This window comes from Gastrolobium bilobum, unplaced genomic scaffold (genome assembly GCF_033153095.1).
Source record: "Gastrolobium bilobum isolate Gb01-03AN ecotype WA unplaced genomic scaffold, APGP_CSIRO_Gbil_v1 utg3900, whole genome shotgun sequence".
NCBI lineage: Eukaryota > Viridiplantae > Streptophyta > Magnoliopsida > Fabales > Fabaceae > Gastrolobium > Gastrolobium bilobum.
The window spans coordinates 137,866-151,335 of NW_026897100.1; the positions used below are offsets into that span (position 1 = coordinate 137,866).

At 35.2% G+C, this 13,470-nt stretch overlaps 1 protein-coding gene across 2 annotated transcripts; it reads left to right on the forward strand.

Annotated features, from left to right (window-relative positions):
- Window positions 1-2,885: 2,885 nt before the first annotated feature.
- Window positions 2,886-12,243, forward strand: LOC133304163 (uncharacterized). 2 transcript variants are annotated; one of them, XM_061504148.1, is made up of 3 exons: window positions 2,886-3,011; window positions 9,793-11,759; window positions 11,898-12,243. In XM_061504148.1, the coding sequence occupies exons 2-3, from the start codon at window positions 9,839-9,841 to the stop codon at window positions 11,963-11,965; spliced, it is 1,989 nt and encodes a 662-aa protein (XP_061360132.1). In that variant the 5' UTR covers window positions 2,886-3,011; window positions 9,793-9,838; the 3' UTR covers window positions 11,966-12,243. The 2 variants fall into 2 exon arrangements, with proteins under 2 accessions (XP_061360132.1, XP_061360131.1); XM_061504147.1 differs by having other exon boundaries at window positions 9,793-12,243.
- The last annotated feature ends 1,227 nt before the right edge of the window (window positions 12,244-13,470 follow it).

Genomic DNA, 13,470 nt, shown 5'->3' on the forward strand with positions numbered 1-13,470 from the left:
TAACAACACTGCTTTCAATTTACTTGTAAATGGTTGAGATCATTTGATATTATCTAATATCACATTAGAGTTCCATACCCATAAATATCCATACTTATGATAGCTTATGACACGACATTAAAGTGTCGTGTTTGTGTCTAACACGTTCCGATATTTTATATATTTTATAATATCAATGTTTTGTCAAAATGATCTAATAAAAATTAAAAATTGATACATAATAAATCTCATTGGAAAGTATAAAAATTTTCAATTTAAAAATATAATAATAAATATTTACATCTTATGTTTCTTTTCAAAATTGATGGGTATTATAAGTTTAGTTTCATTTTCTTTGTTAAATTATTGAATATGAAATAAAGGAAAAAATCTTTGTTATCTTAAATGACACAAAATTATGCCATTTTTAATAAACTACTTCGTTTTGGTAAGTTTTTACGTTCTCTCTCCTCCATTTTCTTTTTATTTCTAATTTTATAAAGGGTTTGTTTGTTCTAAAGTTACTTTAGATAACTTTATTTAATGTTCATTAAAACGACGTGAGAGAAATCATGGTGTTTTTATAATTTTAATTTATTTCAGGGTTATAATAGTCTTTATCATTCTAATTTTTTAATTTATCAACCTCAAAACGACGTCGTTTTGATGAATATTAGGCAAAGTTATCTAAAGTAACATTAGATACTTTTTTCCCTTTTATAAATTAGAGAAAATGACAAAATACACCAAAGCGATGTAATTTCATTAAAAATGACACAAAGTTGTGTCATTTAAAACATTTAAAAAATATTATTTAAAATGACAAACACTATACCATAAATATAATATACAATATAAATTATGTAACACCCCCAAATTTTTAACAATTTATAAAACATTCTTATAATAAATAAATTGTCAAAATTTACGTTTTGTATAATTATGATAAAAGAAATATTGCAGAAGCTAATCTAAAACTAATTTGGAAAAATGTTACCGTCGCACCTGTACAGGGACAAGTGCAAGGCTAATTCTATTACATTCAAATAAAATCTAAGACTACATTTCTATACATAATATTTATGACTAACTAGAAATCATGAGTCGTTATCCTCACTGCTATGGGTGTTAACGGGCCGAGCCGAGCCGAACTTTGGTCTTAAAAGACTAAGCCTGTATTTAAATGTGTCAGCCTGGCCAAACCTGTTACCTGTCACGAATATAATTTCAGCCTGTGTCCTGTCTTATTTATAAAAAATAAAAGCTTGCTTTAGCCTGTTAAGCCTGTTTAAAAAAAAAAAATAAGACAACAAAAATTTATTCAAACAAAATATACAATCAACAGCACTAGTAATTCTATAAATATTCATAAATTTAATGTATATCCAAATAGCATAATATAAAATAAAATCATTCAAAAGTCTATTTAATTAATAAAATGGAATGAAATGGATTGAGAGAGAGAGGAGGGGTTATCACAAGTAGTATAAAAAATATAAAAAAATAAAAAATTAATATATTAGGCATGCCTGAGAGGCTATAAGGCCGAGCCTTTGAATTGGAGCCTTAGGCCTTTTTATTAGACGAGCTTTTATACAAGTTCAAGCCTGAGTCTAACAATCAATTTTAGACATGTAAGCTCAGACCTTCACGAGCCGAGCCAAAGGTCCCTGTAAGGCCCTTGACTCGTTTAGCACCCCTACTCACTGCCTACTGCTAGCCCGATTCCTTGGAACCTGATTTTTTACTGAAAATCAGCTCCCCCAGAGAATCATTGCAGTCAAACAAACACAAAAGTCAACAAAGCTAGTAATCCTAATCAAAACACAATTATATAACTCAAATACAATAATTAAATAAAAATTGTAATCACATAACAATTGAATCAACACCAATTTTAATATTCATTATATATATATATATATAAAAATTAAATCAATTATTATCTTTATTAAATTCATTTAGTGGGAAGAGAACCATGGTAGACCCGGAGATCCTACCAGTCTACCTGTGACCCGGATATCCTGCCAGTCACATATCAACAATTTGGCCATTATCAAAAACATCTCTTCCCAAAGTTGCTACCAGTATCCGGATATCCTGCCAAATACCACTTTGAGAAGAATGGATAATCTTTGTTCACATCGTATAAATATATCGGAGGCATAAAGCCCAAAGGTTGTGTTCATCACTTTGGGAGGTACTATCCCAAAGCTATCTTTCCACTATTAATTAATTACAATCACACAATCATCAAAATTCAATCATATTACAATTATCATATTTGAAATTTTTTTCTTTCAATATATCTATTGCTCAAGGTCATCATAACTTTCCATACTATTCAAAAATATTAAAATATTCAAAATAAGTTCAACTAATATCCATTATCATAATTCAAATGTCTATCAACATAATTTACATGGTATTAAAATCAATTTTCTCAATTATTCAATAGGAGTCATATCGCACAAATATTGCACATCATTTTATCAAAGGTAAAATTTATATTATAATTTGTTATCTATCACCATCAAATATACATATATATTACTAATTTATAGTTTATTATTATTATTAATTCATTATTATTATTATTATTCTAAATTACTATTATTTTTCTGGAATATTACAAATTAAAAATATTATTTAATATCAAAATATGTCCTAATTATTCAAAATCTAATAATTTTAAGAATTAACATATCAGAATATCGTATTATATCATATATCGTATCGGTGCAACATAGATAATCTCACTCTTATTATTAAATTTATTTTGGGCAATTCATGGTATAAACCAGTCTAAGGACCATGAGTTAAAAATTAACCCTAGTTAAGCATTTTGGGTCCCAATGCATTACAAAAGTGGAAATGAAAGCTAGAAAATAGATACAAGACTTGCCATTTTCACCAACATTTTGGGGAAGTTAAATTCTTGGTGAGTCTTTTGACAGATGGGTCATTGTACATGGTGATGGTCTTCTCAGATTCAAATTTCAAACCGTAGCGCATAGCCTCTCTCCAATTTGGTAATTTTACTCAATTCATTACTTTGCCATTGGTGCTGCACCGAAATCTTGTGTTACATCGTTCGTTAGATTCGCCTTGCTTCAGAGTCTAGGGTTTCAGTAATTTAGTTGCAGAATTTGAAACTATGAATGTTGACCGTTGTGTGTTGTTTGAAAATGCATGCCCTGTAGATCCTTGGCGGGTTTCTTTAGTGTCAATTTTCGAAGTGCATACTGGCTTGAAAACTCGTTCTTCTCTAGATACATTTGGGAAGAGGATATGGGTTCCGATTCCGAATTTCTTGCTTTGTCCGTGTGGTGCCTGTATATTCTGTTTGTGTGTCGCCATGATATGTATTAATTAGGTGATTTGTGATATTTATCAACAATTTAAATTCTGAGGTTTTGTTTATTGATTTTTATTCGTTTATTTTTAATATTCAATGTTGGTGCTTTTAATTTTGTGATCCATGGATGCCAGCTAATTAAGTCATGAAATACAGCGATGTTACTGTGTTACTGTCTCCAAAGGGGGAAAAAATCGGTTCTCTGTATTGAGCTGAGCTTACTAATTGTCAAACAATGGAATCTGTATATTTCTTCCTTTGTACAGAGTTAATTATATATACAAATTTTGGGCTTCAATCAAGCCACTAATCACTCTAAAAAATAAAGTTAAAATCATAGAATTGATGTCTCTCATCAATCAATTCTATTTACAATTAATTCCTATAATTGCTAGCACAATCAAAATCAAATTAATTACTCAGAGAATTGATGTCTCCCGTCAATCAATTCTATTTACAATTAATTCCTATGATTGCTAACACAATCAAAATCAAATTAATTACGGATACTATACAACTCAACACTCTCCCTCAAGTTGGAGCATAAATATCTATCATGCCCAACTTGCCAATAGCATCTTGAAACACCTTCCCGGACACAGCTTTAGTCAATATATCAGCAAGTTGATCTTCAGATTTTACAAAAGGAAAGTGTATAATTTTTTGATCTAATTTCTCCTTGATGAAATGTCTGTCTACTTCCACATGTTTAGTCCGATCATGCTGAACTGGGTTGTGTGCAATTTCAATATCAGCTTTGTTATCACAGTGCAGGTTCATAGGATGGTCATAACAAACTCCTAAATCTTTTAGGACACTTTTGATCCCCAATAATTCACACACACCATGAGCCATACCTCGAAATTCAGCTTCTGCACTTGACCTTGCTACAACCTTTTGTTTTTTACTTTTCCAAGTCACCAAGTTGCCTTCCACAAAGGTGAAATAACCAGAAGTGGATTTCCTGGTGGTTTGATCTCCAGCCCAATCAGAATCTGTATATCCCTAAATGCAGGAAGTATTATTTTTTGAGAACAACAAACCTCGGCCGGGGGCACCCTTTAGGTACCTAAGAATTCGATATATAGCATTCATATGGTCCACACTAGGAGCATGCATGAAGCGGCTCACAACACTTACGGCATAAGCTATATCTGGCCTAGTGTGCGATAAATAAATTAGTCTACCAACTAACCTTTGATACCTGCCAATATCGGTTGGGACTTGATTAGGGAAGATACCAAGTGTATGGTTCATCTCTATAGGTGTTTCCACTGGTTTGCATGCAAGCAATCCTGTATCAGCAAGAAGATCCAGTATATATTTTCTTTGAGAGAGAAAGATTCCCTGTTTAGATCGAGCAATCTCGATGCCTAAGAAGTATTTGAGTTGTCCCAAATCTTTCATATCAAATTCAGTTGCTAGATACTTCTGTAATAACTTCATTTCGCATGGATCATCACCAGTCAAAACCATATCATCAACATACACAATCAATGTTGTTACCTTTCCATCTTTGTTCTTTATGAAGAGAGTATGATCTGCATTACTTTGGTTATACCCAAAGTTATTCATTGCTTGAGAAAATCTTCCAAACCAGGCTCGAGGTGATTGCTTGAGCCCATATAAAGCTTTCTTCAATTTGTAAACTTCATTTTTTCCCATGGAGCTCCTCTTGACACCTGGTGGTATCTCCGTATAGACCTCCTCTTCAAGATCTCCATTTAGAAAGGCATTTTTAACATCAAATTGTTTTAGGGGCCAATCTTTGTTTGCAGCAATAGACAAAAGGATTCGAATAGTATTAAGTTTGGCAACCGGGGCAAAAGTGTCTTGATAATCTACTCCGTACTTCTGTGTGTATTCTTTTGCTACTAGTCTAGCTTTGTACCTATCAATGCTTCCATCTGCTTTTAGTTTAACTGTGAACACCCATTTGCACCCTATGGTTTTCTTTCCATTTGGCAAGGGAACCAGCTCCCATGTTGAGTTCTTTTGTAATGCTTCCATTTCCTCATTCATTGCTTTCTTCCACCTTGGATCATGTAAGGCCTCTTGCAAATTGTTAGGAACATATACACTAGACAATTGATTAACCGTCAGAGCATATGATTCAGATAGCCTATGAGTGGATACATAGCTTCTAATTGGATATTTAACATTTGCTTTTGGGTCTGGTTCATATTGATTTTTTGGCACACTTTTGTTAGGTCTCAAGGAACACCTAATATTAATATGTGGAGGATCTAAGATATTTTCAGTAGGAATATGTGTTTCAGGTAAATCAAATGGAGTTGAGAAAGAAGGTACCTCAGTATTTTCCTTGGGTGAGGTATCAGTGACATCCCTAGATGAGTCTTCTGTTATGGGTGTTAAAGTTGGAAGTTCAGTAGATGGAGTATGCACCATATCAGTAGGGGCATGATCAAGGGTAGTGATAGCAGGTGGAAGTTCATCAAGGGCTGAAGCATTTTCAGTTATTGGGAAAGAGTTGCTCTTGGTTGAATTCCATCCATCAAAGAAGACTTCTTCTCCACTATAGCTCTCCCCTTGAGGAGAAGTCTCGGAGGCTCCCCCTGAGTAATAAGGCTCAGATTTTTGAAAAGATGCTTCCAGAGTAATATGCATTTTGTGAAGGATGGGATCATAACACCGGTATCCTTTTTGAAGATCTGAGTAACCCACGAATACACACTTCTTGGCACAAGGATCTAACTTGGTGCGTAGAGGTTTGGGGATATGAACATACACGGTGCAACCAAAGACCCTAGGCTCCAAGTTTGGAATATGAGGGATAGAAAAAAAAGACTGCAACTTTTGTTGAGGAGTTTGAATTCCTACGATTTCCATTGTAGTACTTGTGAATTGGCTAAAAGTCATCGTGTTCCTTATTTCCCAAGTAGTAATAAAAGTTCTATTCCTTTTGAAGTTATTCATTCGGATGTATGAGGCCCTGCCAAGGTCCCTTCTTTCTCTAAGGCATGTTATTATGTTACTTTTATTGATGAATGCACCAAGATGACTTGGGTAAGCTTATTAAAGAAAAAAAGGGATGTTTTTATGGCTTTTAAACACTTCCTTAGCATGGTTAGTACCCAATATCAGTGCCAAATTCGTGTTTTACAATCTGATAATGGCATGGAATATCTTGATAGGAATTTTACTGATTTTCTTAGTCACCATGGCATAAGGCATCAAACTTCCTGCACTTACACTCCACAGCAGAATGGTTTGGCTGAAAGGAGGAACCGACAAATTATGGAAGTAGTCCGGGCATCCCTATTTGGCATGAATATGCCTCGAACTTATTGGGGAGAGGCTGTGAAATCAGCTGCATACTTGATTAATCGTACTCCCTCTCGGGTCTTGGCTTTTCAAACTCCTAGACGTTGAGTGCAGTTAAGTGAAGCGGTAAGTTGACCAACAGACAACAAATTGTAATCAAGAGATGGAACAATCAGAACTGAATCAAGTTTAATATGGTCAGATAATAGACCCTTCACCAGTAATAACAGATGTGCTACCATTAGCAGTATGTATGATAGATTGAGAAGAAGGGGATAAGGAATGCAAGTTATTCGAATCTGAAATCATATGATATGAGGCACCGATATCGATTATCCAAGTATTGTTCCTGGAATTGTAGAAAGGGAAAGAGTTTTACCAATAATACCTGATTGGGCAACATTAGCAATAGGAGAAGGTGCGTCTTCGGCAGGTGGCTAGATTCGTTGCTTAGAATGGCTAGATTCACTGCAGTGAGAGCAAAGGAAGGTGTTGGATTTTCCAGAAGAGGAGTCCCAGCGAGGCTTGCCAGGTGCAAAGGTTGGTCCTTGGCGTGGTGGTTGAGTGAGAAGGGCTGAATGTTCAGGAACAGAGTTGGTGGTACTCATGGTTTGTTTCTGTTGAAACTCCCGCCGAACATATGCATAGGCACTTTCAAGGTCCAATTTGGGATCTTTACGCAGGATCTCTCCACGTACTTGATCAAATTCTGAGTCGAGGCCACTAAGAAAGATGTGCACGCGAAGGCGAGACATGGCAGACTGCATTTGAAGGACACCATTAACAGTGTCAACCTGAGAAGAGGAACGATGATCGATTTCCTGAAAAATAGACACAAGTTCATTAAAATAAACGGATAGAGGATGTCCTTGTTACTTGGTGGAGAACGATCTTTGGTTCAGTTCAAATAGGCGAGTCTCGTCGGAGCCATCATAAAAGGTTTTGGATAAGGCATCCCAGATTTCTTTGGCTGTTTCGAGTCGGATGAAACGATGCATAAGGGTGGGGGTCATAGAGTCAATGAGCCAGCTCTTGACCCGTTTGTTTTCAGTAATCCACACATCATATGCAGGATCATCAGCTTTCGGTTTCTTCGCAGCACCAGTGAGATAACCAGCTTTGTTACGAGCGCCAATACGCATATCCATAAGTTGAGACCATAAAGGATAATTCGATTCATCTAGAATGACAGACACAGGGAGGGATGAATTGTTTTGTTGGATGATTATATTCTGGGGTGAGAAATTTGTGATAGGGGTAGGGGTTGCAGGTCCAATGTTTTCCATATTGTCGAGGAAAAATTAGAAATTTGGGGTTTTACAGAAGAGGGGATATGATCACTATGTGAGAAATAGATGTACAAATTCTTTTCCCTGGAAAAAATCTGATACCATGTCAAACAATGGAATATGTATATTTCTTCCTTTGTACAGAGGTAATTATATATACAAATTTTGGGCTTCAATCAAGCCACTAATCACTCTAAAAAATAAAGTTAAAATCATAGAATTGATGTCTCTCATCAATCAATTCTATTTACAATTAATTCCTATAATTGCTAACACAATCAAAATGAAATTAATTACTCAGAGAATTGATGTCTCCCGTCAATCAATTCTATTTACAATTAATTCCTATGATTGCTAACACAATCAAAATCAAATTAATTACGGATACTATACAGCTCAACACTAATGATTATTGAAAGAATGTTAAATTACAGCCTTTTGCAATTCCGTGCAATCGACCCTTATCTCCCCTGTGCAAATCCAGGAGTCTTGTGCACTGGGGTTTTCCCTGTTGAAAGAATGTTACATTACCATGTTCTACTATTAGTGAGGCTGGAAATGGCACTGTTAATTGCATCTTGATATGGCTGATAAAAAATATTTTATATATTCATGGCATCTAACAGTTCATTTTTATCTATATCTGTCCTTCCTACTCTTTATTTTTATTTTGTTTTTTCGTTTCTTCCCCATTATGGCATAAAGTATTATACTATTATAATGTGTAACACATGCTTAGAAGTTTGTTAAACTCAGTCTTACTGTCACTGTTGGTAAGCATGAGGAGGAAGGAAATTGTAGACATTTGTTATTGGATGTGTCAATAGATTCCTTAAAAGTATTTCATGCTAGTCTATGAATAGAGTTTTCTTGAATATGTGGATTGTTTAGTTGCTGTGCCTTGAAATATATGTAATAACAGATGATGACACTTTAAAATGCTGCTAGACGTTGTAATATTCTGTTTGTCTTTCTTTTTATTGTACCGAAGAAAGAAAGAGCTGCTTAATAAATGGTATTTTTTTAATAACATGAGAAAACTTACAGAAACAAGTGTCAATTTTTACCCATTCTTACATTTGACATTTTCTAGTTTCATGTTTTGTTGAAAGACATGTATGATATAATAATATAAAATATATTGTTCTATTAATTTAATAAATTTTGGTCATTTTATTTTACCCTGTTCTTTGGAAACTTAAGTTTTTATTTGTATCTAGCCTCTCTGGTTGTAGAGTTCAATAAATCTTTGGGAACGTTCCTTTTCTCTTTATATTCATGAGTTTTGGATGGGGATTGGCTCATCAAGATATTTAGAGAGAATAAAAAATGGAATACTTATTGTCCATTTACTTTCCAAGACGTTCAAGCTAGTTTGTCTACACAAGCTGAGCATATTCTTTGAGGAAAGCTCATTAGAATTCCAAGATGTTTAGACTATATTGTGCACATAAGAAATTCATTTCTTGAGGAAAAAACTTTGTATGGAGAAGTTGTATAGGACCTCATTTGTAAAAATGACTTTGTGAAATACGCCATATATATTTTTTTGGTTTTGGAAAGTCTATATGATTGCATGGAATCTTATTATAGAAAACTTGACTATGGGGCTTATCGTATATGGTAAGAAAATGTGGAATTGCTCACACTATAGCTTTTGTCATTACTAGTTTTGAATATCTAATATCTATATGTGCCACGTATCTTTGAAATGCTGGTTTTCGAATAATTGTTGATCCACTACCTGAATCGTAAGAATTTTAGTGGTATGTCTCAATTTTTTATTACTTTGGGTGAGGTACATGATTGAAGGATCATCAAGCAAAGGTGGCATGTTTATAGAGTCCTGAACTGATGGTTAAATTCTTTTTCGTCATTTAGCTATGTGATGAAGCAACATATTAAGAGTTGAGACAACTGGGAAAATATGGAGTGCAACAAAGATGAGGCAGCTAGGGCCAAAGAAATAGCAGAGAGGAAATTTTCTGAAAGGGAATATGCTACTGCAAAAAAGTTTGCTCTCAAGGCTTTAAATTTGTATCCTGCACTGGAGGGTCTTTCCCAGTTTTTGACAACACTCGATGTTTATATCTCTGCCGGGAACAAAATAAGTGGAGAAATGGATTGGTATGGTATTCTTGGAGTTAATCCCTTTGCTGATGATGAGACAGTTAGAAAGCAGTACAGGAAGCTGGCTCTCACTCTTCACCCTGACAAAAACAAGTCTTTAGGTTCAGAGGGTGCATTTAAGCTTGTTTCAGAGGCATGGAGTTTACTATCAGATAAGTTCAGGAAACTAGCATATAACCAGAAAAGGAGTTTGCAAGGATTTCAGCATAATGCTCCCAACCATGTTGGGTCTCAATCAGAAGCACCCAGTTCAAATGGTTTTAAAAATATTAACAAGAATGCAACTTCAAATGTGAGAACTGGAAATAGAAGTGTTCGGCCACCTTCAACCTCCATTCCTACTCCACATAAAAAGGATGGTACCTTTTGGACTATCTGTAACCGGTGCAAGACACATTATGAGTATCTCAGGATTTATTTGAATCATTCCCTTTTATGTCCAAATTGTAATGAAGCTTTTATAGCTATAGAGAAATGTCCACCTCCCAATGTTGTTAGGTCTTCTAATTGGTCTTCTCCGCAACATAATCAGAAGTCCCGACATCATGCTGGATGGAATAACTCAAGTAATCCAGGAAGAACTTGTGCAGTTTCTCAAAACTCACAATCTGGCGGTTCTTCAGGCATGACTTATTTTAATAACACAAACTTCCAGGGGGTTCCTCACTCAAGAATGGCTGGCTTTGTTGGCACAGGTGGATCATCATCTGTTGCTGGTGCAAGTTTTAAGCAGCAGTCAAGTGAGAAAAGAAGAGAATGTGAGGGAGCCGCATCAATTGCTGCATGGCAGAGGACTCAGATGTATAACAGATCTGATGGTTCTTTTAGTAATGTTGAAAAACCTATGAAGAAAATAAGGGCGGATGATACTCACATGAGCATGAGAGATGGAGCAACCAGTTTGGGCTGTTTTCGTGAATTAGGAAAGGATGACATGGGAACAGAAAGGATTTATGGTTTTTCAGGTATTACTAGCAAGAGAGAGTTGTCAATGTTTGAAATACGAATCATGTTGATGGATAAGGCTCGGATTGAAATTCGCAAGAAACTTAAAGAATGGAGATCTATGGCTGAAGCTAAGATTACAAATAAGGACAAAGGAAATAAGAGACAAAAGAGCACGTTTAGTGACAAAATAACTGGTCCAGAGAAGCATGGAGGTTCCAGTATTCATGGTAACAGGCATGTGGACAGTGATTCTATCCCAGTCACATCTGATGACACTGTAGAGGAGAACCAAGCTTTTACAATCAATGTTCCAGATTCTGATTTTCACAATTTTGACTTGGATAGAGCTGAAAATTCCTTTGAGGAGGACCAGGTCTGGGCTGCTTACGATGATGATGATGGAATGCCTAGATATTATGCTAGAATTCAGAAGGTGATCTCCTTGAAGCCATTTAGAATGCGTATTAGTTGGCTTAACTCTCGAAGCAACAGTGAATTGGGCCCAATAGATTGGATAGGTTCTGGTTTTTACAAAACTTGTGGGGATTTCAGGATTGGCAGGCATGAAATAACTGAATCATTAAATTCATTTTCACATAAGGTTAGGTGGACAAAAGGCACCAGAGGAGTCGTTCGCATCTTTCCTGGAAAGGGGCAAGTTTGGGCTCTCTATAGAAACTGGTCTCCTGACTGGGATGAAAATACTCCAGATGAAGTGATACACAAGTATGATATGGTGGAGGTGCTTGAAGATTTCAGCGAGGAGGAAGGTATATTAGTTACACCACTTGTTAAGGTTGATGGTTTTAGGACAGTGTATCAAAGGCACAGCCATGATCAGGTAAGGAAGATTCCTAAAGAGGAGATGTTTCGCTTCTCTCATCAGGTTCCTAATCACTTGCTTACAGGGCAAGAAGCTCATAATGCTCCAAAGGGCTGTCGAGACTTGGATCCAGCAGCTAACAACACAAGTTAATGGGGCATTGGTTGGAAAATCTAAGGAAGACACATTGTCCAGTCCACCTGAAAACCATGCATCTGGTGAAGGAGTGAATGCTTCAAAATCTAGTAGAGCAGTAACGTTAGACGAGGATGGAAAACAGAGAAAGGATGATAGATGACACTGCACAGTATAGAAAAGTAATGCAAATAGGCTTAGAAATTGAATTCAATATTGATTAAAATACTCTCATAGGTTACTCTTGATTTTGTAAGCCTAAAGTACTTTTTGGTGTCATAATTGGATAGAAGGGATTTACAGCATTTGGATTTTGCTATATAATTTTGGGACTTGTTATTCATTTAGGCATGGATATACTCCAAGCTAATCGTAGTTATCATCTTCGACATGCTAGATGATTAGGCTATAGTTCTTGCATTTATCTCTTCCTTGCCTGGTGCTTTTGCTATTCCAGTTGATCGACATGCCTTTTCTGTCTTGTTACATGTATGAAGTTTACTTACACTAGACATAAGATTCAACTTTTACTTGCTGTTTGATACTTAATACAATGATGCTATTGCGTGTTTAACGTTGCACTGCTTTGTTTTTCTTAACTTCCCGTTTGTGATAAAATAAAGGGGAAAATGTTTATATTCATGTAGTTTTTAATCTTAAGAAATCAAGAATTCCTTCGTATTTTGTGAAGTGGAATGTTGCTTTGAAATCAGGGTGATATTCTGGATATATAATTTATATGCAGGGATGAAGATAAAACTCTCATGAGGTTGAGCATTTTCCGTACAAGATGGATCTTACGATTCACATGTTGATTTACAATTATCAAATAAACGATATTAATTGGAAAACTAATTCTGCTAATAATAATTGAGTTTGATTATGATACCTGGAAAAGAAAATTACACTATCATATGGTATCATGGATTATGGATGGTTTGTTTTGTCTGCAAACGTAATTCACTACAGCACATTGAGTGCTTCAATCTTCGAGGAAGACTAAGTGTAATAAGGACAGCACTACAATATCTATAGCAAAATAATTTCTTTCGCCTTTGAAGTGCATATATACCAGATCATTCCAATAGTTGATAGTTATACGGTTTCTCTAATTATCTACACAGCAGCACAGTCATAGAGTAGAGGACAAGCCGACAAGGTTATCCAATTATAACCAGGCCTTTAAAATTTAGTTAAAAGGATACATGAGAGTCTGGCAACGCACGAGTTACATCCTACAATGGCTTTGGTGAAGTGGCATAATTGTTAATTCTGATAGAGTAGTTGATTTGTAAGATAACCTTGTATTACATATTTCCAGCCTGTAAATAGATTTCAAGCAAGAATAATTTACTGCGGTTTTCAGCTAAAGGAGGTCATCAGTTGAAAACACAAGTAATTAAGTTCATATCTGAAGTTGTCTTATGAAAACACCATTACTTAGTAACCTGTAATAAAAGCAGCAGCTTACATGAAGACAAATATAAAATTGGAGAAAAGGAACCTGAAAGGAACAAAATCTA

Excerpts from the sequence above, each read along its gene's own strand:
- LOC133304163 (XM_061504147.1), top strand. The coding sequence starts at position 9,839 with ATGGAGTGCAACAAAGATGAGGCAGCTAGGGCCAAAGAAATAGCAGAG.